This window comes from Theropithecus gelada, chromosome 19 (assembly GCF_003255815.1).
Source record: "Theropithecus gelada isolate Dixy chromosome 19, Tgel_1.0, whole genome shotgun sequence".
Lineage (NCBI taxonomy): Eukaryota > Metazoa > Chordata > Mammalia > Primates > Cercopithecidae > Theropithecus > Theropithecus gelada.
The window spans coordinates 22,974,600-23,002,479 of NC_037687.1; the positions used below are offsets into that span (position 1 = coordinate 22,974,600).

Sequence of the window (27,880 nt, forward strand, 5' to 3'; positions counted from 1 at the left end):
GGGATCCCTTCTCTCTCCACTTTTTCCATCCCCCATGCACAGGCCTACAACTCCCCTCTCTTCCCAAACCCTCCCTTCACAACACACAAACCAGTCTGCGCACAGCCTTATAAATATTGATTTTATAGAAAGGACCAATTCAAAATTGGTCAGATGCCACACGCTAGAAGCTTCCAGAACCACAATGATGGAAAGAAAAAAACAAAAAACAGAGAGAACAAACAAAAATACCCCAGACCAAAATGCCTGAAATATCAAGGTCTTGGTTGACCAAAGGATTCTTAAAGAAACATGTGGCCGGGGTGAGGAGACCCCAATGCCTGAATGAGAGCCCAGAGTGGAAGGAAAAACAACCCAGAAATGCAAATCCGAAGTCCCTGCCCACGGGGCCCCCCCCACGCTGTCAAAAGCGAGGCAAAGGGCTTCACAGCTTCATGGGGGTGGGGTTGATGGCAGTAGCTTAAATAATAACGGGACGAGGAGAATTTTTATACTTCAGCTTTTTTTTTTTTTTTTTTTTTTTTGCCCCCCTCTTCCTCTATGGGGAAGAGGAGAGACTGGTAGCTTGAGGTTAAGGAGAAAACAGTTATTTTCCCCTCACTTCTTTAATAGGCAAACCATCCAGAAATGGCGAACTGTCATGAAAAAATGCCAGCTCCCACCTGTGACCTGATAGTCCCCAATTCCTAGAGAGGTGAGAGCGGTGGTGTGGCAGGTTAGGACAGGTGCCAACCTTGGGCGATGCAGCCTCTTGGGAAATAACAACTCCAGCGAGAAAGAATTGGGGCGAGGGAGAGGATGGGGGCCAGAATGGGGGAACCCTTACGTGATACCAAAATTAGCTGCCGTCTGCTCCCTGCTGGTGGGTCCCTGGGGTGGAGAGCGTGGCAGGGAAGGGGGTTGGGGCTGAATGGAGAATAAAGTGAGATGCTGATAAAAAAAAACACCCTTCTCAGAGGGTCCACGGCCCTGGTTCTGAAGAGTAGAAAATCAACAGGATCAAGCAGAGTGCCTTCCTGGGTCACCCCTGCTGAACCCCAGCTCAGTTCCAGTGGGGGATCAATGCTGTCTGGAGTGTGGGAATGGGCAGGCGGCCCAGTCCGGACTCTCGGCTCCCGGGGGAGAGGGGAGGGGTGGGCGGGGTGGGCTCTCGCCCCCCCTCCCCCGGCTTCACCTCCCCTCCTCCCGGCCTGCCCGGCCTCCGCCCGGCCCATTGCAGGGCAGCACCCAGTTGTTATCGTGGAGGCCCAGGCGGCAGCCGGGCGTCTCGCGGTCGGCTCGGCGGCAGCACATCCAGTAGGAACGTCCGTAAGGCAGGTCATGGTGGTAGGGCTTGGGGTGCCAGCGGCAGAGCGACACGTCGCCCTTCTCGTATCTCTTGCGGCACTGCTTGCAAGGGTCATCGCGGTAGAGCGGGTCTCGGCTCCAGCGCGAGTCTGTGGCCCGTACGCCGAATGCCTCGATGATGCCCTTGAAGTGGTGGCAGGTGCACTTGAGGGCGGCCAGCGCGCGCGTGGGCAGGAAGCTGAAGATCTTGACCAGCACGTGCTCTGGCAGCAGCAGCATGTACTGTCGCGGCTCCAGCAGCCGCTGAATCTTGAAGCGGATCTCTAGGAAATCGTGCGACACGTGCCGGTACAGGCGACACAGGGAGGTGTCCGCCGTGCCCTCGGCATCGTCTGGGCCGGGCGCGGTGGCCGGGGAGTCTGCTGGGGGTGGCTCCGGGGGCCCGTCCGGCCCGCGGTTCTGGAGAAAGAAGAGCTGGCCCGGAGGCGGCGGCTCCTCTGGGCTGACCGTCAGGCACACAGTCTCCTCCTTCACGTTCTTGGTGCCATCCTTGCCAAAGAAGATGCACTCATCTACCACGCCCGTCACCACCACGTCCACGTGGAAGCCTGACGCTCCGCAGTCCCGGGCAGGGGGCGGAGGGGGCGCCGGGGGAGTGTCCTCAGGCCTGGCGGGCGCCGGGCTCTCACCCTCGCTGGCCTCATCCGCCCTGGCCAGCAGGAACTCCACGTTGCTGGGGAGGGCATCCCGCGAGGGGCTGATGAGCTGGTATAAGTCACATGTGATCTTGTCCTTGGCTCGGGCCCCAGGACCTGGGCTGCCAGGGTAGGCACAACCAGGCCTGCCCCCGCCCCCAGTGGGCAGGCCGCTGTCTGGTGCACGGGGCTCCCGGCCATTGGAGATGCGGAAGGCGATGCGCACCTCCCCAGGGCCTGGCCCGGGTCGCTCTTCCTTGCGGAGGCCCTTGGTGGGAGGGCTGTCCCTCTGCGCCTCAAAGTGGGCCACGGCCTCCGCTACACGGCTGCAGTCCCCTCCACCGGACCGCCGTTCAGACCCCACCCCCTTGGCCGGTCCACCCTGCTCCGCGGACACAAAAACTACAGGCGCTGGGGTGGCCGGTCGTGGGTAGCTCTGCAGGGCCAGGGCCGCCCGCTGTTCCACGAGGGCCACCATCTCGGCCACAGAGAGCAGGTCCACGTCCTCACCAGCTGAGGCAGGGCCCTCCTCAGAGGCGGCCGGGCCCTCTCGGCCCCCTGGGTCAGGAGGAGCTTTGGTGGGGTCAAGACAGCGCCTCCTCCGCTTGGCCTTGGAGCTATCACTGCCCCAGTGCCCCTTGACCTTCATGGAGCTGGCCCGGCTGCCCCCACCACACTGGTGGGCCACAAAGAAGGCCACCTTCTCCTTTGTATTCCCGGGCTTGATGACATACCAGGTGTCCAGGAGGACTCGACCCTCATCACCAGCAGCTGCTGCTGAGAGGAGTGGAGCCGGCTGGGAGGCAGGGACCTCGGTGGCCAAGGCAGGTGGTGTGTTCTCTGAGTGGGCAGGCCCATGGTCTGGCTCGGCCCCGCCGCCAGGCTCAGGGCAGGCTGATGGCTTGAGGGCCGCAGAAGGCGGGCGCGGCTGGTTCTGTGAGTAGGTGCCAAAGGGCCGGGGGCACCATAGCTGGAAGGGCAGGAGGCTTCCGCGGTCCATGCTGGGGGATGACGGCAGACGGGCTGGGCTTCACCACATCTCAGGACCTAGGTGGTGGTGGGAGGCTCCACATGCCACCTGGAGACAGGAAGAGGAGGTTGGGGAGCTAGGGGGACAGCCTTTCTTGCCAGGACCACCCCAACCTCCACCTCTCCTCAGACCAAACCAGACCATCAAAACTCTATTCCTGGCTAGAAGCGGTGGCTCACGCCTGTAATCCCAGCACTCTGGGAGGCTGAGGCGAGCAGATCACCTGAGGTCAGGAGTTTGAGACCAGCCTGGCCAACATGGTGAAACCCCATCTCTACTAAAAATACAAAACTGTGCTGAGCGTGATGGTTCACGACTGTAATCCCAGCTACTCGGGAGGCCGAGGCACGAGAATCGCTTGAATCTGGGAGGCGGAGGTTGCAGTGAGCCGACATGGCGCCATTACACTCCAGCCTGGGCAACAAGTACGAAACTCCCATCTCAAAAAAAAAAAAAAAAGAACTCTATTCCCACTGCCTTGCTCCGGTGAGCAAAGGGTTGCAGAGGGGATGAGAGATACCCTTTTAACTTGCAGAGTGGGACCCTAACTGGCAGCGTGCTCCAACCCCATAGATCCTACCCCACTGCCCAACTGCCTTCGCCCACAATCCAGAGGCCTTTACACTGCCATAACTTTTACACTTAAGTGAAAGGACCACTGACAGACAAGGTCCTTTTTCTATTTGCTCACTCAGTAGCTCGTCCCTGAAAAGACAGAAATTCCCAGCCCCACCGACAGCTATGGCTGCTTAAACCCAGAGAGAGAGCAACGAGATGGGCTGGGAGGCAGAAGAAAATCTGAGGTCAGATTCAGACAAGCACTTAAGAAATTGGCTTTTCTTTTTTTTTCAAGTCGGGGCTTAATGAGAATTTATTAAAGCTGTGTGTCCTCAGTCAGAAAAATGCACACCCTTGAAAAGACAGTACAGGTAATTCCCTGAAGCGCAACCATAGACCTGTGGAGTAAGAGGGCCTGTTCTAGAGCCTGGGAGTTCCAGGCTGCAGGGAGCAATGATGGCATCACTGCACTCCAACCTAGGTGACAGAGTGAGACCCTCTAAAAAAGAGAGAGCAAAACCAGGTGTGGTGGCTTGTGCCTGTAATCTCAGCACTTTGGGAGGCCGAGGTGGGCAGATTGCTTGAGCCCAGGAGTTTGAGACCAGCCTGGGCAAAAGCCATCTCTACCAAAAAAAGAGACAGAAATTAGCCGGGGGGGGGGGGGCGCACCTGTAGTCCCAGCTACTTGGAAGGCTGAGGTGGGAGGATCACTTGAGCCCAGGAGGCCCAGGCTGCAGTGAGCTGTGATGCTGTGATCATACCACTGCATTCCAGCCTGGTTGACTGAGAGAGAACCCATCTCAGAAAAAAAGAAAAACAAAAAACGGGGCAGGGGGTGCTGTTCTAGCCTAGCTTTCTCCTCAAGCTGCACACAGATAAACAGCTCAGAGTGGGGAAGGGTGACATAGCTAAGATTCCAGTGGGTCCGGAGCAAAAAGAGGCTCTCAACTTGGTTTCTGGACTCTTCAATTTAGGGCTCTGTTAATAATGACTATTTTATTTTGGAATGACTTGATGTGAGTGATCTAATCTGGAGGCAATCTTGCACATGACTCCGATATGATCACTTTCATTGCAGTTTGAACCTACTAAGTAACATATGCCTCAATCTTTCTCTGGCTCATCTCCCTCCAGACAGCTCAAAACCAAAATGACCCTTTAAACCTTGAAACTTCCACATGCCTACAGGCCAGAGAGGTCAGCAAACGATGGCCCAGAAGCCAAATCCAGCTCGCTGTCTTTGTAAATAAAGTTTTATTGAAACATGCTCATTTGTTTATGGATGCTTTCATCTTCAACAGCAGAGCTGAACAGCAGAACAAAGACCACATGGCCTGCAAAGCTTAAAATACCCATTATCTGGCTCTTTATGGAAAAAGTTTGCCAACTCCTGCAGTACAGACTGTCCCTCTAAATTCAAGCAATTCCAGGCCAGGCGCGGTGGCTCACACCTGTAATCCCAGTACTTCGGGAGGCCCAGGCAGGCGGATCACCTGAGGTCAGAATTCGAGATCAGCCTGACTAACATGGCAAAACCCCATCTCTACTAAAAATACAAAAATTAGCCAGGCGTGGTGGTGCGAGCCTGTAGTCCCAGCTACTCAGGAGGCTGAAGCAGGAGAATAGCTTGAACCGGGAGGCGGAGGTTGTGGTGAGCTGAGATCTTGCCATTGCACTCCAGCCTGAGTGACAAGAGCGAAATTCCGTCTCAAAAAAAAAAAAAAGGTAAACAAAACAAAGCAAAATCCAGACAGCCTCCGGGCACTCACAGGTACCAGTAAACACAGAGAAACCCCGTGTCAAGAATCTTTATCTCCCCTCCATAATCCCCAATCCCACCTACCCCTCAAATACTTACAGTCCCTGCTGTAATCTCAGTTCAGTGTTAAAAACATCACTCCATAGCCTCCAAAACATATAGATGGCTGTTTACCAACCACCAATTAACATACATGTTGAGTATCTCAAATCTGAAAATCCAAAATGCTCCCAAATTCAGAACTTTTTGAGTGCCAAGATGACACTGATAGGATATGCTCATTGGAGTATTTCAGATTTTCAGACTTGGCATATCAACTGGTAAGTATAATGCAAATACTCGAAATCCGAAGAAATCCAAAATCCAAAACACTTTTGGTCCCAAGCTTTTCAGGTAAGCGGTACTTGACCTGTATATCCAACTGCCCAGAGAGGCAGGCTAACACAGCAAAACCCAGTCTCTACAGATGCCATCCTGCTACAACTTGGCCACCCACTCAAGTCCCCTAATCAGTTCCAACCTTACCTCCAGCATCTCAATGTCCTCCCCCAAATATCGAAAACCTTCCAAATACTACTTTAAACCACCGAACCTAAAAATATCCTCGCCAGTACTGAAGGGCCGAATCTCAATCAATCTCTCACAGATCCCAACACAGCAATTCCCCAACCTATGTCATCAACAACCACTCTCCCGGAATCCTATACTCCCCCCAACCCTCCTCCATTATCTTCTAATTCTACTGGAAGCCCTCCAACAGCAGACGAACTCTTTGAAAACACAAAAGCTCCCTAACACTTTAAGATGAATCTTAAACCTTAAAAATGTTTCACAAAGCCAAAAAAAAAAAAAAAAACAACCCAAAGACACCTCACAAATGTTACAATAGCAGACATGTGCTTACTGCACACTCGCTGCGAGCTTGTTAGGTACTGCGCTAACAATTCCTGCTAATCCTCCTCGGTCCCTAGGAAGCAGGTAGTGTTATCAATGCCTAGTTCCCGATGAGACACACATGAAATCTCCTGTCCGGGTTCAGACAGGTAGGAAGTCAAGATGCAAGCCCAGACATTCCAGCTCTAGAACTGGTACTCTCGGGCTCTTTGCTTCCGTCTCTCCCGGAGCTCCCCAAATCCTATGCCCAACAAACACTCCAAAACACAAAGGGAACCTGATCCCGAGAACACAACCGAACCTTCCGCATTACAAACGAACCCAAACTCCAAGGTGCCCCTTAGGCGCAAAGGAACCCCAAAAGTATCCCTTGAACCCACGTTAAAACTTCCCCAAGCCCCAGAACATTTTGCAATGCAAAGGGAACCCCCAAATCTTGTAACCGCCCCGCCAAAGAAACCTTCTAAACCCCTCAGGTGACCCTCGAAACCTATACACGCCCCCAAAGAGCCCTCACCCGCAGCCCCCCCGAGGCGGCGGGAGAAGGCTGCAGCCCACACGCATGCGCGCGAAAGGTAAGAGGGCCCGCCCCCTCGCTCCTTCCCTCCGGCCACCGCGCGGGCAGGGGAGCAACTAGCTTCCCTCCGCCCCTTTGTTGACAGACGCGCGCGTGACGCCCTCAGCCAATGAGCGGCCGCCATTCGGGGCCGTGCCCATATAAGGCAGGCCTTGGCGAAGGGGCCCAACTTCGAAATAGGGAGGAGTAGGCGAGAGGTGACGGGAGTGGGTGGTGGGGAGACACAGCCGGATGCAAGGGAGCGTGGAACAACTCCCAACGTCCAGCTAAACGGAACAAGGTCAGGGCAAAGGCCATGGCACTCCAGGGGAGGCTTATTACACCACGTTCCCTCGAACAGAAGCCCTGATTGACGATTGAGATTTAAAGGGCCAGGCAGCCCGGGGATTAAGAACACCAAGGCGGAAGGAAGCAGGCGGAGAGATCAGAGTATCCAGCTTTAGTTGGGAACTATGAGAGGCGGGAGGTGGGGTGCTGAGGATTTCCGCGGGGGGAATTTGGCATTGGGATAGCCCCACCCTGAAAAAGAAATGGACAGAACCCTTCGAAGGTTCCCACGGCAACAGAAATCAAGCCTCTGGGCCTGGCATTCAAGGCTCAAGCCGTGTAGCCATTCAGAGCTGCCAGTCCATCCTTTCCAAACGGGCGCCCCAAGCCTGCCTCGCTTAATACAAAAGAGCAGCCAGGAAAGTCCTGTTAAAGCACAATCCTATAAACCTGAACCCGTCCCTATCCTGGTGAGAACCTGCCATGGCTCCCCAGTGCCCTCTGGAAAACACCCAGGTACCCCACCTGTCCAGTGGCATCCCTCCCCACTCCTCCGCCCCGCAGGCAATACCCCAGTGCACCCTAGTGGGCACCTGATCTGGCATACATAGAATACTCAGGCCCCATCTGATCCCCGGTAGCAGTGATCGTTTCCATGGTATGGATGAAGAAACACGCAGGGCAGATCTCCTGACCACAAGGTCACAGAGCTGGGGTGTGAGCTGGAGCAGGGATATGAAGCCAGGGAATCTGATTTCCCAGTCACTGTGCCCTACTGTTTCACTATATATTCCCTGGGGTTTCAGCTTGACCACCCCTCCTCCAGGAAGCTGACACCCCCAATCCCCCTAGGCCAGGTCAGGCTTCACCCAGGGCGTCCATGCGGTGGGCTCATTGCTATCTATTCCTCACAGTCACCCGGCTCTTGCCTTCCCTGGTCTCTGCGTTTGCTGTTCCGACCAACAGCAATACATTCACGCTCTGCAAGGCTCAATTCCTTACTGCATTCAGGTCTGTGTTCAAATACAGTTTTAATGGAGAGGCCTTCCCCAACTCCCTTCCTGGAAATCACCCACCTGCCCAGAGAGGACCTCTGGGTTCCCTCTTCCCTGGCCACTCTGGGTCATCGTCTTGGGTGGGTCTCTCTCCCCAGCTATGATCCTCCTGTGGAGGTTGGGGCAGGAAGGGGAGAAGGGCCTGAGGCAGGATCTTCTAACTCCCCCCACACTGAGCCCAGCATAAGGCCCTACACTAGGTCAGCCTTCAGTAACTACTCCATGAAAATCTATTCATTGTAAAACACTGTGAACCAAAAATATGGAAAATCAAAAGATGGCAAAAAACTGGTTGGGAAAACACGAACCAAGAGACAAGTAGAGGAGTAACATTACCCCTTTAAAAAAAAAAAAAAAAACAAACTTGGCCAGGTGCGGTGGCTCATACCTGTAATCCCAGCACTTTTGGGAGGCTGAGGTGGGAAGATCCCGTGAGCTCAGGAGTCTGTGACCAGCCTGGGCAACATGGTGAAACCCCATTGCTACAAAATATACACAAATTAGCAGGGTGTAGTGGCACGTGCCTGTAGTCCCAGGTACTCAGGAGGCTGATGTGGGAGGATTCCTTGAGCCCAGAAGGTAGAGGATGCAGTGAGCTGAGATCGGGGCCATTGCACTCCACTCTGGGTGACAGCACGAGACTGTCTTAAATTAAATTAAAAATAAATAAAATAAAAAACTGACAAAAGCAATGGATGATGACAAAACAAAATGACCCATTATTTATTTCTCTACATGAGTACCTAGGGCTGGGGGAGGGAGGTAGAAGTGGCCCATTATACACAAAAGTTCTCAACATACATGATCCAAATACTATGGCCTCCAACTAGATAAAGCAAAAAACGACCATCTCTACACATGACAGCCATAAACTTACAAAACGACAAGGGAAAGTTTGTTAAATCCACAACTGATATGGGAAACCTTAACATATTTCTAAGAAAAGACTGCTTGGGAAAATTAGTAAGGACCTGAACCACGCATTTTACACCCTTGGTCAAATGCCCTCAACAATTAAATAATCCACATATTTACATCCCTAGCATACATGGAGCATTTGCAAAAACTTGTCCCTGACATTCACTGTGGTCCTGCATGTTGGCCACTGTTGGGTGCTGGAACACACAGGTGACACTGAGCTCCCCATGAATGGCTCATGGGAAAGGGGTCAGACATCCAAATAAACAGTCAGAACCAACATGAATATATTAGAAAATGATCATCACAACAGCAGTCAATACTTGAGCACTCTACAAATACTCGAGCACTCTACAAATATGAACTTGTTTGATTCTTCCATCTCTTTTTTTTTTTTTTTTGAGAGAGTCTCGCTCTGTCGCCCAGGCTGGAGTGCAGGGGCACAATCTCAGCTCACTGCAACCTCCGCCTCCCATGTTCAACCTATTCTCCTGCCTCAGCCTCCTGTGTAGCTGGGACTACAGGTGCGTGCCACCATGCCAGGCTAAAGTTTTCCATTTTTAGTAGAGATGGGATTTCACCATGTTAGCCAGGATGGTCTCGATCTCCTGACCTCGTGATCCGCCCGCCTCAGCCTCCCAAAGTGCTGGGATTATAGGCGTGAGCCACCGCACCCAGCCTCTATCTCCTATTTTTAATTTCGTGTTAAAGATTAGGAAACTGAGGCAGAGAATGGCTAAGTAATTGCCCTCATTTAGAGCTTTGTGGCAGAACTCTTTTGTGTTTTGTTTTTTGTTGTTTTCTGAGACGGTCTCACTGTCACCCAGGCTGGAGTACAATCTCGCCTCATCGCGGCCTCAATCTCCTGGACTCAAGTGATCCTCCCATCTCAGCTGCCCTCTTTTTTATTTTTTTTTAGACGGACTCTTGCTCTGTTGCCCAGGCTGGACTGCAATGGTGCGATCTCAGCTCACTGCAATCACTACAACCTCTGCCTCCCGGTTCAAGCGATTTGTTTGCCTCAGCCTCCCAAGTAGCTGGGACTACAGGCATGTGCCATCATGTCCAGCTAATTGTTTTATTTTTTAATTTATTATTTATTTATTTATTTAGAGACGGAGTCTCGCTTTGTCGCCCAGGCTAAAGTGCAGTGGCCCTATCTTGGCTCACTGCAAGCTCCGCCTCCCAGGTTCACGCCATTCTCCTGCCTCAGCCTCCCAAGTAGTTGGGACTACAGGCGCCTGCCACCAGACCAGGCTAATTTTTGTATTTTTAGTAGAGATGGGGTTTCACCGTGTTAGCCAGGATGGTCTTGATCTCCTGACCTCGTGATCCGCCTGCCTTGGCCTCCCAAAGTGCTGAGATTACAGGCATGAGCCACCGGGCCTCGCCTAATTTTTTTATTTTTAGTAGAGATGGGGTTTCACCATGTTGGCCAGGCTGGTCTTGAACTCCTGACCTCAGATGATCCACTCACCTTGGCCTCCCAAAGTGTTGAGATTACAGGTGTGAGCCACTGTGCCCGGCCTAATATTTGTATTTTTAGTAGAGACAGGGTTTCACCATGTTGGTCAGGCTGGTCTTGAACTCCTGACCTCAAGTGATCCACCTGTCTCAGCCTCCCAAAGTGCTAGGATTACAGATGTGAGCCACTGTGCCCAGCCTATCCCAGCCTTTTGAGGAGCTGAAACCACAGGTGTGCACCACCACGCCCAGCTAATTTTTACATTTTTTTGTACAGATGAGGTCTCAGTATGTTGCCTAGGCCAGTCTTGAACTCTTGAGCTCAAGCAATCCTCCACCATGACCTCCCCAAGTGCTGGGACTATAGGCAGGAGCAACCAAACCAAGTCAGAACTTAGAATCAAAGATCAGCTGACTCTAGAGCTCAAGGTCTAAACTACAATCATCCTGGCTGGGCGCGGTGGCTCACGCCTGTAATGTGATGGCGGGCTCCTGTAATCCCAGCTACTCACGAGCTGGAGGCAGAAGAATTGCTTGAACCCAGGAGGCGGAGGCTGCAATGAGCTGAGATTGCACCACTGCACTCTAGCCTGGGTGACAGAGTGAGACTACGTCTACAAAAAAAATAATAATAATTAGTTGGGCTTGGCGGCCGAGGAGGTTGAAGCTGTATTGAGCTGTGACAGCACCACTGCACTCCAGCCTGGGTGACAGAGTGAGATCATCTCAAACAAAAAACAAAACAAAACGAAAACAAAACGAAAAATGTATTGAACACAGCTCTGGAGCCAGAGTGCCCAGCTTTGAGTCCTGGTTTTATCTCTCATCAGCTGTGTGACCTAGGGTAAGTCACTTGATCCCGTTGGACATCAGTTTCCTCCTGTGGAAAATGAGGGTTCATTCCTTAAGTAATCCACAAGTGTTTGATTCATTTATTTACTTAGAGACAGGGCCTGCCTCTGTTGCCCAGGCTGGAGTGCAGTGTATGATCATACCTCATTGCAGCCTCACACTCCTGGGCCCAACGGATCTTCCTGTCTCAGCCTCCCGAGTAGCTGGAACTACAGGCTCATGTCACCATGCTCAGCCAATTTAAAAAATTATTTTAGTGATGTGGTCTCACTTTGTTTCCCAGGCTGGTCTTGATCTCCGAGGCTCAAGCAATCCTTCTGCCCTGGCCCCCCAGAGTGCTGGGATTAAGTCATGAGTCACCACCCACAGCCTTCACTTTCAATTTTCATTTTTAATTATTTATTTTTTTGAGATGGAGTCTTCCTCTGTAGCCCAGTCTAGAGTGCAGTGGCACAATCCCGGCTCACTGCAACCTCCACCTCCCCGATTCAAGTGATTCTCCTGCCTCAGCCTCCCGAGTAGCAGGGATTATAGGCGCCTGTCACTATGCCCAACTAATTTTTTGTATTTTTAGTAGAGATGAAGTTTCACCATGTTGGCCAGGCTGGTCTCATCCTGACCTCAAGTGATTTGCCGACCTCAGCCTCCCAAGGTACTGGGATCACAAGCGTGAGTCACCACACCCAGTCCACTTTTTTTTTTTTTTTTGAGATAGAGTCTGGCTCTGTTGCCCAGGCTGGAGTACAGTGGTGCAATCTCGGCTCACTGCAAGCTCCACCTCCCGGGTTCACGCCATTCTCCTGTGTCAGCCTCCCAAGTAGCTGGGACTACAGGCGCCCGCCACCGTGCCCGGCTAATTTTTTGTATTTTAAGTACAGACTGGGTTTCACTGTGTTAGTCAGGATGGTCTCCATCTCCTGACCTCGTGATCCGCCTGCCTCGGCCTCCCAAAGTGCTGGGATTACAAGCATGAGCCACCGCGCCCAGCCCCAACTAATTCTTCTTAAAAATTTATTGAAAACAAAAAAAGAGATAAAATTAAAGCAAAAAAGTGGCTCACAACTGTAATCCTAGCACTTTGGGAGGCTGAGGCAGGCAGATCACTTGAGCCTAGGAGCTTGGGACCAGTCCCTGCAACATGGTGAAACCCTATCTACAAAAAATAAACAAAATTAGCCGAGCGCGGTGGTGCACGCCTGTAGGCCCAGCTACCCGGGAGGCTGAAGTGGGAAGGTCAGTTTAGCCCAGGAGGGCGAGGCAGCAGTGAGCTATGACTGCACCACTGCGCTCCAGCCTGGGCCACAGAGTGAGACTCTGTCTCTCTCGCTCTTTTTTTTTTTTTTTTATAAGATGGAGTTTCACTCTTGTTGCCCAGGCTGCAGTGCAATGGCACAATCTTGGCTCACTGCAACTTCTGCCTCCTGGATTCAAGTGATTCTCCTGCCTCAGCCTCCTGAGTAGCTGGGATTACCGGCTCTCGCCACCACGCCTGGCAAATTTTTTTTTTTTTTTTTTTTTGTAGTTTTAGTAGAGACGGGGTTTCACCATGTTGGCCAGGCTGGTCTCAAACTTCTGACCTCAGGTGATCTGCCCACCTCAGCCTCCCAAAGTACTGGGGATTACAGGCGTGAGTCACTGTGCCGGCTGACCCTGTCTCTTAAAGACAAAACAAAGATAAAAAGGGAAGCTAATAAAGACTTTGAGGCCGGGCATGGTGGCTCACACCTGTAATCCCAGCACTTTGGGAGGCCGAGGTGGTCGGATCACAGGTCGGGAGTTCGAGACCCGCCTGACCAACATGGAGAAACCCCATCTCTACTAAAAATACAAAATTAGCCAGGCATGGTGGCACATGCCTGTAATCCCAGCTACTTGGGAAGGCTGAGGCAGGAGAATCGCTTGAACCTGGGAGGCAGAGGTTGCGGTGAGCCGAGATCGCGCCATTGTACTCCAGCTTGGCCAACAAGAGCGAAACTCCGTCTCAAAAAAAAAAAAGACTTTGAAAATCACTAACTGAGCCAAAGACTACTTCCCTCTTTATTTCCCATTCTGAAGTTAAAGTGATCCTAAAGAGTCACACACAAAAATAAAAATTAGCTAGGCGTGGTGTCTCATGCTGTAGTCCCTGCTACTCAGGGGGCTGAGGTGGAAGGATTGCTTGAGCCTGGGAGGCAGAGGTTGCAATGAGTGCAGAGACTGTGACGCTGTACTCTGGCCTGGGCGAAAGAACGAGACCCAGTCTCAAAAATAAACAAACAAAAAACTTAATTGGAAAAGGAGACAACAAATACATAGTAAGCATCATGGTGGCCAGCGTTATGAGGAAACAAATATAGCAAAAGAGGAGGGTCAGGGCTGGGCATGGTGGTTCACTCCTGTAATCCCAGTACTTTAGGATGCTCAGGCAGGTGGACTACCTGAGGTCAGGAGTTTGAGACTAGCCCAACCAACATGGCAAAACCCCATCTCTACTAAAAATACAAAATTAGCTGGGCGTGGTGGCACATGCCTGTAATCCCAGGTACTTGGGAGGCTGGGGCAGGAGAATCATCTCTTGAACCTGGGAGATGGAGGTTGCAGTGAGCCGAGATCACATCACTGCACTCTAGCCTGGGCAACAAGAGCAAAACTCCATCTCAAAAACAAAACGACAAACAAACAAAAAAATTAGCCAGGCGTGGTGGCGCATGCCTGTAATCCCAGCTACTTGGGAGGCTGAGGCAGAAGAATTGCTTGAACCCAGGAGGCAGAAGTTGCAGTGAGCTAAGGTCACGCCATTGCACTCCACCCAGGGCAACAGAGGAGGAGACTCCGTCTCAAAAAAAAAAAAAAAAAGGGTCAGGAGAATTTGGAAGGGTGAGGTTATGATTCTAAATCAAGGGGGCTAGGCGTGGTGGCACATGCCTGTAATCACAGCACTTTGGTAGGCTGAGGAGGATGGATCACTTGAGCCCAGGAGTTCGAGACCAGCCTGGGCAACATGGCAAGAACTCATCTCTATCTTTAAAAAAAAAAAAAAAAAAAAAAAGCTGGGCACAGTGGCTCAGGCCTGCAATCCTAGCACTTTGGGAGGCGAAGGCAGGAGGACTGCTTGAGCTTAGGAGTTGGAGACCAGCCTGGGCAACATAGTGAGAGTCTAACTGTACTAAAATGTCAAAAACAAACAAACAAACAAACAAAAAGTACTAGCTGGTTGAGGTAGCACATGCCTGTAATCCCAGCTACTTAGGGGGCTGAGGCAGGAGGATTGCTTGAGCCCGGGAGGTTGAGGCTGCAGTGAGCCCTGATGGTACCACTGTACTCCAGCCTGGGAGAAAGAGTGAGACTCTGTCTCAATAAATAAATAAATAAATAATAAATCAAGGGGTCAGGGATGGCATCACCAAGCAGGTGCCACGAACCAAACCGTTTAGAAAACTTGTGCTTTTAGGGCTGGGCGCAGTGGCTCACACCTGTAATCCCAGCACTTTGGGAGGCCGAGGCGGGCAGATCACAAGGTCAGGAGATCGAGACCATCTTGGCTGACACGGTGAAACCCCGTCTCTACTAAAAATACAAAAAATTAGCCGGGCGTGGTGGCAGGCGCCTATAGTCTCAGCTACTAGGAAGGCTGAGGCAGGAAAATGGCATGAACCCAGGAGGCGGAGCATGCAGTGAGCCGAGATTGCGCCACTGCACTCCAGCCTGGGCAATAGAGCGAGACTCCGTCTCAAAAAAAAAAAAAGAAGAAGAAAAAAGAAAACTTGTGCTTTTAGGAGTAAGACAGTTTTACCACAGCAGTTAGAAATACACCATTAAACGTGGTAAAAAATACAATTTTCTTCTTCGTTTCCTAGTACATGTCACAGGTTTTGAAATAAAGATGGTAAAAATACCATTTTGTATGAGTAAGCTTCAGACAAGCACAGGCTGAAAACAAATTTAAGATTTTAAGAAAAGGCAAAACAACTTGGAAAGCAGACAAATGCTGTAAGACAAACAAATGAAGGCAATGGAAAACAAAAAAGTGTCAGATCACTCCAGGGTGGACAGAGGTGACACATAGGATTGGGGACAAGTGAGGGACTGGAAACTTTTTCCCAAACCAATAGGTCTGCGGATAATTCAATGAGGGCCGGAGACAGAATGTTAAAAAATCCATGAAAGCAGTGACAAGCAGGCAAAGCTGACATAAGGGACTGAAAATGAACCAGGAATAGAGAAACTCAAACTTGAAAACGAGCCCAAATGCCCGCATACCTGCAGAACTTCCCTACCATTATGACAACAGCGAGTTCCCCAATGGCAGGGTCGAGTCTGCACCCAATACAGACGGTGGCACATGGTAAGTGCTCTATTAACACTTGTGGGCTGGGCTCTGCGGCTCATGCCTGTAATGCCAGCACTTTGGGAGGCCAAGGTGGAAGGATCACTTGAGTCCAGGAGTTTGAGACCAGCCTGGGCAATATAGCAAGACCCTGTCTCTACAAAAAAATTTTTTTTTTTTTAGTTTTCTTGGAGACGGAAACCTGTTCGTCAGCCAGGCTGGACTGCAGTGGTGCGATCTCAGCTCACCGCAACCTCCACCTCCCGGGTTCCAGCTATTCTTGTGCCTCAGCCTCCCGAGTAGCTGGGACTACAAGGGCATGCCACCGTGCCCGGCTAATTTTTGTTTTTTTAGTAGAGATGGGGTTTCACCATGTTGGCCAGGATGGTCTCAAGCTCCTGACCCCAAGAGATCTGCCCACGTCGGCCTCCCAAAGTGCTGGGATTACAGGAATGAGGCCACTGTGCACCACCAACAAAATTTTGTTTTTGTTTTTGTTTTTGAGACGGAGTCTCGCTCTGTCACCCAGGATGGAGTGCAGTGGTGCGATCTCGGCTCACTGCAAGCTCCGCCTCCTAGGTTCACACCATTCTCCTGGGTTCATGCCATTCTCCTGTCTCAGCCTCCCGAGTAGCTGGGACTACAGGCACCTGCCACCATGCCCAGCTAATTTTTGTATCTTTAGTAGAGATGGGGTTTCACCGTGTTAGCCAGGATGGTCTTGATCTCCTGACCTTGTGATCCGCCCACCTCGGCCTCCCAAAGTGCTGGTATCACAGGTGTGAGCTACCGCACCCGGCCAAAAAAATTTTTTTTTAATTAGCCGGGCATGGTGGCAAGCACCTGCAGTCCCAGCTACTCTGGAGGCTGAGGCAGGAGGCTCACTTGAGGCCAGGAGGTTGAGGCTGCAGTAAGCTGTCATTGCACCACTGTACTCCAGCCTGGGTGACAGAGACAGGTTCTGTCTCTAAATAAATAGGTTGGGCTAGGTGGCTCAACCCTATAATTCTAGCACTTTGGAAGGCTGCAGCGGGTGGATCACTTGAGCTCAGGAGATTGAGACCAGCCTTGGCAGGATGTAATTTTTATCTCTACAAAAATTACAAAAATTAGCCAGGTGTGGTGGCATGCCCCTGTAGTGCCAGCTATTTTGGAGGCTGATGTGAGAGGATGGCTTAAGCCCAGAAGGTGGAAGTCACAGTGAGCCAAGATAGTGCCACTGCATTCCAGCCCAGTCAACAGAGCCAGACCCTGTCTCAAAAAATAAATGAACAAATAAATACATAACTAAAACACTTGTAGGCCAGGTGTGGTGGCTCACGCCTGTAATCCCAGCAGTTTGGGCAGGTCGACAGCTTGAGTCTCGTTGTTCAGGACCAGCCTAGGCAACACAGCAAAACCCTGTCTCTACAAAAAATTTTAAAAAAATTAACTGGGCATGGTGGCGCACGCCTGCAGTCCCAGCTACCTGGAAGGCTGAGGTGGGAGGAAGGCTTGAGCCCAGGAGGTAGAGGTTGCAGTGAGTTGAGATTGTACCACTGTACTCCAGCCTGGGCAACAGAGCCAGACTTTGTCTCAAAAAATTAAATAAAAATAAATAAATAAACACACGGACTACCTAAGGAATGAACCCCCATTTTCCAGATTCAAAGCTGGGCACTCTGACTCCAAAGTCCATTTTTCTCTTTGTTTTCTTTTTCTTTTGTTGCTTTGATTTTTTTTTTTTTTTTTTTTTTTTTTTTTTTTTTGAGATAGTCTCGCTCTGTCACCCAGGCTATAGTTCAATGGGACAATCAGAGCTCACTGCAGCTTCCACCTCCTGGGCCCAAGTGATCCTCCCACCTCAGCCTCCAGAGGTGCTGGAACTATAGGCTCATGCCATCAAGCCTAATTTAAAAAAAAAAATTATTTGAGGCTGGGTGCAGTGGCTTATGCCTGTAATTTCAACACTTTGGAGGGCCAAGACAGGCGGATCATTTGAGCCTAGGAGTTCAAGACGAGCCTGGGCAATGTAGTGAGACTCCGTCTCTACAAAAAAGATACAAAAATTAGCTGTGTATGGTGGCATGCAGTTGTAGTCCCAGCTAGTCAGGAGGCTAACGTGAGAGGATCACTTGAGCCCGGGAAGTTGAGGCTGTGGTGAGCTGAGATCGCACCACCGCACTCCAGCCTGGGCAACAGAGCGAGACTCTGTCTAAAAAAAAAAATGGCCAGGCAAGGTGGCTCATGCCTGTAATTCTAGCACTTTGGAAGGTTGAGATGGGTAAATCACTTGAGGCTAGGAGTTTGGCACCAGCCTGGCCAACACGATGAAATCTCGTCTCAACTAAAAAGACAAAAATTAGCAGGGCATGGAGGTGCACACCTGTAATCCCAGCTACTTGGGAGGCTGAAGCAGGAGAACTGCTTGAACCCGAGAGACGGAGGTTGCAGCGAGCTGAGATCGCGCCACTGCACTCCAGCCTGGGCAACAAAGCGAGACTGTCTTTAAAAAAAAAAAAATTTTTTTTTGTTTGTAGAGATGAATTTTCCCTGTGTTGCCCAGGCTGGTCTCAAACTCCTGAGTTCTACTAATCCTGCCACCCTGTTAATCCCAGCCTCCCACCTTGGCCTCCCAAAGTGCTGAGATTATAGGCATGAGCCACCTTGCCCAGCCTCAATACCTTTTCTTGAAAGAATAAAAATCATAAAGACCTCACACTTAGGCCGGACGCGGTGGCTCACGCCTGTAATCCCAGCACTTTGGGAGGCCAAGGCGGGCGGATGACAAGGTCAGGAGATCGAGACCATCCTGGCTAACACGGTGAAATCCCGTCTCTACTAAAAAATACAAAAAACTTAGCCAGGCGTGGTGGCGGGCGCCTGTGGACCCAGCTACTCGGGTGGCTGAGACAGGAGAATGGCATGAACCCGGGTGGCGAAGCTTGCAGTGAGCCGAGATCGCACCACTGCACTCCAGTCTGGGTGACAAAGCAAGATGGAGTCTCAAAAAAAAAAAAACCTCACACTTAATGAGAGCATAAAATACCCCAGGCATTTTATATATGCCACCTCATCAGTTACCACGTCAACTCCTTACAGGAAGCTCAGAGTTTAAATGTGGCCCCATTTTTACATGAGAATACTGAGGCCAGCTGGGCACTGGGGCTCATGCCTGTAACCCCAGCACGTTGGGAGGCCAAGGTGGGTGGATCACTTGAGGTCAGGAGTTCAAGATCAGCCTGGGCAACGTGGTGAAACGCTGACTCTACAAAAATTAGGCAGGCATGGTGGCACTCACTTGTAGTACCAGCTACTCGGGAGGCTGAGGTGAGAGGATCCCTTGATCCTGGGAGGTGGAAGTTGCAGTGAGCCAAGATCACGCCCCTGCATGCCAGTCAGGGCAACAAAGTGAGACACTGGCTCAAAACAAAACAAAAAAAGAGGTCGGAGCAGTGGCTCACGCCTATAATCCCAGCACTTAGGGAAGTCGAGGCGGGTGGATCACCTGAGGTCAGGAGTTCGAGACCAGCCAGGCCAAGATGGTGAAACCCCATCTCTACTAAAAATACCAAAATTAGCCAGACGTGGTGACACAAGCCTGTAATCTCAGCTACGCGGGAGGGTGAGGCAGAAGAATCATTTGAACCCAGGAGTTGGAGATTGCAGTGAGCCAAGATCATGCTACTGCACTCCAGCCTGGACAAGAGTGAGACTCTGTCTCCAAAAAAAAAAAAAAAGGAAAAGTAAACTGAGGCCCAGAATGGTAATGCAGCTTGGCTAAGGACACACAGCAACAGAAGCAGGAATTTGAGCCTGGGCCTCTCTGAAGCCAATGTTTTCAACCATAAGCTTACTATCACAGTCACTGAATTAAGCCCAGAAAGCTCACAATAAATAAACCAAACTGTTTCAAGGTGAATTTACAAAGTTGTCAAACTGCCCAGTGAGGCCTTAATGACCCAAAAGTTAAACGAACAAAAGCAAACTAACAACAACAACAACAGGAAAAACCTAGTTAGAAATATTTCCTCTTCACTGAAACACCTGGAGTAAGGCCAGACTGGGTAATTGGCGGGGACAGGAATGGGAATGGGGCCACACTGAGTTTCTTTTTTCTTTTTTTTTGAGACAGAGTCACTCTTTCGCCCAGGCTGGAGTGCAGTGGCACAATCTTGGCTCAATGCAACCTCCACCTCCTGGGTTCAAGAGATTCTCCTGACTCAGCCTCCTGAGTAGCTGGGACTACAGGCGTCCGCCACCACGCCCGGCTAATGGAGACGGGGTTTTGCTATGTTGGCCAGGCTGGTCTCGATTGAACTCTTGGCCTCAGGCCATCTGCCTGTGTTGGCCTCCCAACAGGTTGGGATTACAGGCATGAGCCACCATGCCCGGTCCACGGATTGAGTTTGTAAGCACCATCTCCAGAAGTCATAATTGGATTTAGGAGCCCAGGGGTGGAGGGCAGGGATATGGTGACAACATAAGAGAGAAAGGAGACAGCCTGACATCTTCCCTCTCGGTTCCTCTCTACCGCCTTCTCTTTCCCGCTAACATTCAAAAATAACAACTCACATGTACTGAGCCCTTCAATAAGTATTGGAGTAAGGGCTCACAAAGTAAGTTCCACTATACTGCATTATCTTCCCGAACCTCTCACCTTCCTAGGGTTACTGATCCCATTTTATAGGTGAGAAGAACCCAAAAGACTTGCCCAGGGCCAGGCGTGGTGGCTCATGCCTGCAATCCCAACACTTTTGGAGGTTGAAACAGGAAGACCCCTTAAGCCCAGGAATTTGAGACCAGCCTGGGCAACATAGTAAGACCCGCGTCTCTACAAAAATAAAAATACAAAATTAGCCGTGCATAATAAAAAATTAGTCCCAGCTACTTGAGAGGCTGAGGTGGGAGGACTGCCTGAGCCCAGGAGGTTGAGGCTGCAGTGAGTCATGATTGCACCATTGCATTCCGGCCCGACAGGCAACAGAGCGAGACCCTGTCTTTAAAAAAATAAAAAGGCAGGCCGGGCATGGTGGCTCACAGGAAACGCCTGTAATCCCAGCACTTTGGGAGGCCGAGGCGGGCAGATCACAAGGTCAGGAGATCGAGACCATCCTGGCTAACACAGTGAAACCCTGTCTCTACTAAAAATACAAAAAAAATTAGCCGGGTGTGGTGGTGGGCGCCTGTGGTCCCAGCTACTCAGGAGGCTGAGGCAGGAGAATGGCATGAACCCGGGAGGCAGAGCTTGCAGTGAGCCAATATTGCGCCACTGCACTCCAGCCTGGGTGAGAGTGCGAGACTCCATCTCAAAAAAAATTTAAAAAATAAAAAATAAAAAGGCTGGGTGCGGTGGCTCACGCCTGTCATTCCAGCACTTTGGGAGGCTGGGGCAGGCAGATACCTGAGGTTGGGAGTTCGAGACCAGCCTGACCAACATGGAGAAACCCTGTCTCTACTAACTATACAAAATTAACCAGATGTGGTGGCGCATGCCTGCAATCTCAGCTACTTGGGAAGCTGAAGCGAGAAAACCAAAGCACCCAGGAGGCACAGGATGGGGTGAGCCGAGATCTCACCATTGCACTCCGCCTGGGCAACAAGAACTAAACTCCGCCTCAAAACAAACGAACAGAAAACCCATAAAAATAAAAATAGGGCCAGGTGCGGTGACTCATGCCTGTTAATCCCAGCACTTTGGGAGGCAGATGGATCACCTGAGGCCGGGAGTTTGAGACCAGCCTGACCAACATGCTGAAACCGTGTCTCTACTAAAACTACAAAAATTAGCCAGGCATGGTGGCGCATGCCTGTAATCCCAGCTACTCAGGAGGCTGAGGGAGGAGAATCGCTTGAACCCGGGAAGCGGAGGTTGCAGTGAGCCGAGATCACGCCATTGCACTCCAGCCTGGGCAACAAGAGCGAAAATCTGTCTCAAAAAAATAATAATTAAAATTTAAAAAATAAAAATAGGCCGGGCACGGTGGCTCATGCCTATAATCCTAGCACTCTGGGGGGCCGGAGCGGGTGGATGGCTTGAGGTCAGGAGTTCAAGACCAGCCTGGCCAACTGGCGAAGCCCCGTTTCTACTAAAAATGCAAAAATTAGCCAGGCATAGTGGCATGAGCCTGTAATCCCAGCTACTCAAGGAGGCTGAGGCAGGAGAATCGCTTGAACCCAGGAGGCAGAGGCTCCTGATGAGCCATGATACCACTGGTGACAGAGGTAGACTCTGTCTCTAAATAAATAAATGAATATAAAAGAGTTGCCTAAGGTCATATAGCAAGTAAATGGCAGAACTAATATTCTAGACTGCTTTGTTCTCTGTCTCTACTCATCACATTGTATATTTCAGTATGGAGAGGGGACTAAATTATAGTGCTGAAAGCACAGATTCTGAGCCAGCCTGCCAAGATCGGAATCCTGAGTCTAGCAATTAATGCTGGATAGCCTTGGGAAAGTTGCTTAATTTCTCTGCACTTCTGTTTCCTTTCTGTAAAATGGAGAAAATAACAGCACCTACCCCTCAGGGGTGTTATCAGAATTAAATGAGTTAATGCATACAAACAGCTAAGGACAGGGCCAGGCATTTTGTAAAACAATAAGCGTTAACTGTAATCCACAGTAGGGAACCCCTACATGCTTCTGAGCTGGGGTGTGTGCCCAGATTAGTGCCAGCTTTTGAAAAAACGCCCTCTGGGACTGGACTGGAAAGGAGGAAATCCATTAGCACCTGTAACCCAGTCACATTCCGGGGGCGGAGAACTTCCCACCAACAGCTCTGAGACTGAAACTTCACAGCCCAGATCTCCCATTAATAGTAACGATTTTAATGACTCCCTTTAACCCTGTTCTCAGAGGCATGCTTGCCGTTCCCATACTACAGATAAGGGCACTAAGGCTCACAGATTTGTCCATGGCACAAAGAGGTGGGAGAATAGGGGATGTGAATGCTGTACTTCTCATAGGGATAAACCACTACACTCTTCTAAATTCCACTGGGGAAGTGAGGGTGCAAAGCCTGTCTGGATGGCTCTTTCTGGCCATATTATCCTACAGTTCTGTGCCTGTCCAGCTCACCGGGAGTCTCTGGCGGGACTAGGGAAATTATCACTACATCCACGCCCCTAATTTCACGCTCCTCACCCCACCCTCAGTCCTGGAGCCTGAACCCACACTCTCCTACCACTGATTTCTCCCTCCCACCTCCTCAACTTGCCTTCCTGCCCCCAATCCGATCCAGAGGCCCCATCCCATCGCGTCCACCGTTCGCCTGTCCCTTGGAGCTTCCAGAGCCCCTCACTCATCCTAACCGTGATCCTCATACCCTCGCCACAGGTTAACACCCTATCGAAATCGACACCTTCAGGGCCTCTACCTGGACGTCCAGCCCCGTCTCCAACTCGGGGCCCACTTCCCCAGCTCTGAGCCCCTTTACAATCAATTCCAAAGCTCCACTCCCACCCCACCTCCAAGACCCCTCCCCAAGCCACCATTCTTCTACTACTACCTCCGGCTCCCATTCCTCCCAATCCCCTCCCCCAGGCAATCTCCCCTCGTCCAGCCCCTTCTTTCGCCCCTGCCTCTTCCCCCTCGTCACCCGGTCCCGAACCCCCGTCCCGACTCTCCAGCGCCCCCGGCCCTCGCCTGGGCTCTCACCATCGCCGCGCGCTGCATCTCCCTCAGCTACGCGGGTTTACCCTACTCACTCCTCTCCAGCCTCCCCTTCCGGGTTCTCGTCCCGAAGCCCGGTGGGAATTGAAGTCCGGACAGCCACGGACTACATACCCCAGAAGGCAGCACGGTCAAGAGTGGAGGTGGGGTGGGAAGCAAATTAGGCGGGCGGAGGAAAAGAACGACTCGAACTCCCGGGAGACAAAGCCGGAGAGGACTTGGCAGCGCAAGCGCAGGGCGCTTCCCCGCGGAGCGCGCTGGGAGATGGAGTCTAGCCAGGAGGGCTCCATTTTTGCCCGGGGCCCTTGGGAAGGGAATTGAGAGTATTGCAATAGGGTGTTGCTGAGGGGTGGAGAGTTGGGGAAGAGCACATTTATTGATTCATTTGTGCCGATCAACACAATAGCTAACAGTTCCTTATGCTTTTCCAAAGTCATTCCCATCCATCCCCTTCTTCTTTTTTTTTTTTTTTCTTTCTTTCTTTTTTTTTTTTTTTGAGACGTAGTCTTGTTCTGTCACCCAGGCTGGAGTGCAGTGGCGTAATATCAGCTCACTGTAACCTCCGCCTCCTGGGTTCAAGCGATTCTCCTGCCTCAGCCTCCTGAGTAGCTGGGATTACAGGCGCCCGCCACCACGCCCGGCTAGTTTTTGTATTTTTTGTAAAAACGGAGTTTCACCATGTTGGTCAGGCTGGTCTTGAACTCCTGAGCTCGCGATCCACCCTCCTCGGCCTCCCAAAGTGCTGGGATTACAGGCATGAGCCACTGCGCCAGGCCCATCCCCTCCCTTCTTACCTCCTGATTTACAAATGAGAAAATTAAGCCTTAGGAGGAAGGAAAGTCCCATGCATTAGGAGTTAGTCCACATCACAGAATAGCAGCTCCACATCGCTCGAGCCCAGGAGTTCGAGGCAGTTAGCTGGGGTTACACCACCGCCCGCCATGGAGTTCAGCCTGGGCGACAGAATGAGACCCTGCCGTCTCTTTCTGGGTGACAGAATGAGACCCTGCCGTTTCTTAAAAAAAAAAAAGAAGAAGAAGAAGAAGAAGGCCGGGCGCGGTGGCTCACGCCTGTAGTCCCAGCACTTTGGGAGGCGGAGGCGGGCGGATCGCGAAGTCAGGAGATCAAGACCATCTTGACTAACACGGTGAAACCCCGTCTCTACTAAAAATACAAAAAAAAATTAGCCGGGCGGGGTGGCGGGCGCCTGTAGTCCCAGCTACTAGAGAGGCTGAGGCAAGAGAATGGCGTGAACCCAGGAGGCGGAGCTTGCAGTGAGCCGAGTCCGCGTCAGCCAGGGTGGGACAGAGCGAGAGTCCGTCTCAAAAAAAAAAAGAAAAAAAAAAGAAGCGCCACGAGGGCAGAGATAATTGTGTACCTTGTTCAAGCACCTAGAACAGCGTAAATATGTGTTCAGTAAATATTTATTGCATCAGAACTATATGCCAGACACCCTGCAGACAACCCTAGTAAGAATTACCATCCTAAATTTATAAGGCAGAAAGAGATTAAGCCTCTTGTCGCTGGCAACACAGCCAAGAAAACGATTTGAACTGAAATATATTGGATTTCAGGGCTTCTACTCTTGACTAGATCGTTAGATCACCTCCCCTTAAGATGTATTTTCCAGGCTGGCTGCGGTGGCTCACGCTTATAATCTCAGCCGGGAGACTGGATTTAGTCCAGGAGTTCAAGACCAGCCTGGGCAAAAAAGTGAGACCCTCGTCTCTACAAAAAAAAAAAAGGGGGGGGCAATTATTTTATTTTTTTCATTTATTTATTTATTTATTTATTTATTGAGACAGTCTTGCTCTGTCGCCCAGGCTGGAGCTTATTCAACCTCCACCTCCTGGGTTCAATGATTCTCTTGCCTCAGTCTCTCGAGTAGTTAGGACTACAGGCGCGCCCCACCACGCCCGGCTAATTTTTGTATTTTTAGCAGAGACGGGGTTTCACCATTGTTGGCCAGGCTGGTCTGGAACTCCTGACCTCAAGTGATTCGTCCGCCTCGGCCTCCCAAGAAGGCCCAATTCAAATGGCCCTCCTCTTTGAGTCCTTTCCCAACATATTGTTCTCTGCATTAACCGAGTTCCCGTCTGACCGGATTCTCATGTGTCGGAGGTTCTCATGGCCTTGATTGCACTGGGAAGACAGTGGCTAAATTCCCACCATCCAGCCTGGTGCTTGGCACATAGGAGGCCCTCATGAAACAAGAACTGAAGGGAAAACGTGGAAATGGGGCACCACAGGGCCAGAAGGGACACAAGCGAGATCTCTCGCTCTCTTCCTGAGAGTTGGCAGTTGGGGAAACCCAGCCTCCTTGGGATGCAAAGGCCCTGGACCACGGGGGTCGTGCAGGGGCGTGACCGCTTAAAAAGGCGGGTGGCTGAGCTGGCGTTGATTGGCCGCCTAGCGGCTCACGCCGGCAAAGGCCTTGTCAGAAGGCTTGAGGCCCAGCTCACGCTGTGCAAGACGACAGGGCCCTTCCCGAGGCGCGCGTGCGCACGGCCACTTGCACCCTGCCCTTTCAACCCCGTCGTCTCGTGCCCAGCACACCTTGGCTGGAACTGGTGGGGGCGTGGCCTGGCCTCAGGAACGCACTCTTGCTCTGCTCTTCACGCCTCGCGCAGGATCCTCGCGCCGGGAGGATTCGCACCCAACCCCAAGCCGGGTTGGGAACGTGGTGTCCGAGACCGTCTGGGACCCCCGCGCGCGGCCGTCTTTCCGGGACCCGCGCGAGACGCTGTCTGATCGGGCTCCCTAGAGTGGGGCCCGGAGAAACCAGAACGGCGGGGGCAGCCTCACGCCATTTTGCACGCCCTGAGGCGGGTGCTGGAGGCCAAGGGGAATGGGGCGCGGGGCAGGGTGACTCCCCCAGCACTAGCTGGGCTTAGGGGAACCCGGGATCCCCACAGGAGCCTCTCTCGGGGGGTGTCTCAGGGGAATGGAACATGCTCTGGGTGCAGGGCCGCGGGCGAAGGAGTATACGTTTGAAGGCAGGGGTCCAAGTTCGAGTTTGAGGAACAGAAGACTCTGTTTATGTTGGGGATCCGGGCTCTCGAGTTCCGATCTGGGATCTCGGGATTTGTGTCTAGGGGTGACTAGTTCTGGAATCTGAAGGGCTTGGGTTTTGTGACTGGAAGCTTTCTCCTTGGAATCCAGAGATCCCAATTTGGGGATCTGGAAGTCTTAGTTCTGAGTTATGATGTAACATTTTGAGAGTCTGGAGCCTAATTTGGGGCAATTGAAGCCTCAGTGTAGATTTAGGGCCTAAATCCCAATGTATCGTATGAGGCTTTAGGATCTGGAGTTGCAGTTCGGGTCTTTAAAAGCACGTATTAGGGCCCGGAGTGCCCACTTTGAGTATGGGAGCTCCCAGTTTTAAGGTCTGGGGTTTCAGAGTAGGACCCACATTCAAGATCTCAGTTTTAGGGTTGGGGCCACAATTTGAGGGACAATATGGGGGTCTAAGAGGTCAATTTGGAGGAGTGAGGTTTGCTTCATAGGGTCCTGGATTTCTTATTTTAGGATATAGGTTCATAGTGTTACAGCTTGTGGTCTGTAATCTTAGTATTAGGATCATATTTGGAGATCAGAAGTTGACAGTTTGAGGGTCTGGGGTGTCTCAGTATTACAATTTAGGGTTTGTAGGTTTGGGAGGGCTCCTTTTTTTGTTTTTGAGATAAGATCTCACTTTGTCACCCAGACTGGAGTGCAGTGGTGCGATTTTAGCTCACTGTAGCCTTGACCTCCTGGGCTCAAACAATCCTCCCACCTCAGCCTCCCAAGTAGCTGGGACTACAAGCATGTGCCACTATGCCCAGGTAATGTTTTTTTTTTTTTGTAGAGGTGGAGTTTTGTCATATTACCAGGCTGGTCTCAAACTCCTGAGATCAAGTGATCCTCCCGCCTTGGCCTCCCAAAGTGCTAGGATTGCAGGCTTGAGCCACTGTGCCTGGCTTTGTGAGGGCTCCAAAGTGAGGATTTAGGTCCTCATTTTGGGACTCTAAAGTATTAGTTTTAGTGTCTTGTTTTTTTTGTTTTTTTTTTGTTGTTGTTTTTTGGGGACAGAGTCTCCCTGTCTCACCCAGGCTGGAGTGCAGTGGTGCAATCTTGGCTAACTGCAGCCTCTGCCTCCCGGGTTCAAGCAATTCTCCTGTCTCAGCCTCCCGAGTAGCTGAGACTATAAGCGTGTGCCACCACACACAGCTAATTTTTGTATTTTCAGTAGAGATGAGTTTCACCATGTTGACCAGGCTGGTCTCGAACTCCTGACCTCAGGTGATCCACCTGCCTTGGCCTCCCAAAGTGCTGGCATCACAGGCATGAGCCACCACCCCTGGCCAGTTTTAGTGTCTTAAAATCACAGTCTGTAGGTCTCAAGCCACACTTTTAAGGCCTGGTAGTCTCTGTTTCAGAGTCTGGCATCTCACTATTAATGTCTAAGTTCTGAAGTCAAGCTTAGGGGTTTGCTGGTTTTAGTTTTAAGTCTAGATCATGATTTAAGGCCCAGATTTACAATTTGGGATTCACAGATTTGAGTTTAGAGGTTTAGGGGTTTGTTT

The 27,880-nt window shown here is 51.2% G+C and overlaps 2 protein-coding genes across 4 annotated transcripts in view; one reads left to right on the forward strand and one right to left on the reverse strand.

The window, feature by feature from the left end:
• Window positions 1–103: 103 nt before the first annotated feature.
• Window positions 104–25,646, reverse strand: FBXO46 (F-box protein 46). 3 transcript variants are annotated; one of them, XM_025369277.1, is made up of 2 exons: window positions 25,417–25,646; window positions 104–3,060 (listed from the first exon to the last, which is right to left on the reverse strand). In XM_025369277.1, exon 2 carries the CDS (start codon window positions 2,980–2,982, stop codon window positions 1,171–1,173), a length of 1,812 nt encoding a protein of 603 aa, XP_025225062.1. In that variant the 5' UTR covers window positions 2,983–3,060; window positions 25,417–25,646; the 3' UTR covers window positions 104–1,170. The 3 variants fall into 3 exon arrangements, with proteins under 3 accessions (XP_025225062.1, XP_025225060.1, XP_025225061.1); XM_025369275.1 differs by lacking the exon at window positions 25,417–25,646 and adding an exon at window positions 23,301–23,356; XM_025369276.1 differs by lacking the exon at window positions 25,417–25,646 and adding an exon at window positions 4,240–4,967.
• Window positions 25,647–25,728: 82 nt separating this feature from the next.
• The window catches only part of BHMG1 (basic helix-loop-helix and HMG-box containing 1), a 41,131-nt gene continuing 38,979 nt past the window's right edge, over window positions 25,729–27,880 (forward strand). Inside the window, exon 1 of the mRNA XM_025368936.1 lies at window positions 25,729–26,140. The gene's annotated coding sequence lies outside the window, so the exon portion shown is untranslated. The remainder of the gene's footprint in view (window positions 26,141–27,880) is intronic.

Bases quoted from the DNA above. Each gene is read 5' to 3' on its own strand.
- FBXO46 (XM_025369277.1), bottom strand. From the start codon at position 2,982: ATGGACCGCGGAAGCCTCCTGCCCTTCCAGCTATGGTGCCCCCGGCCC.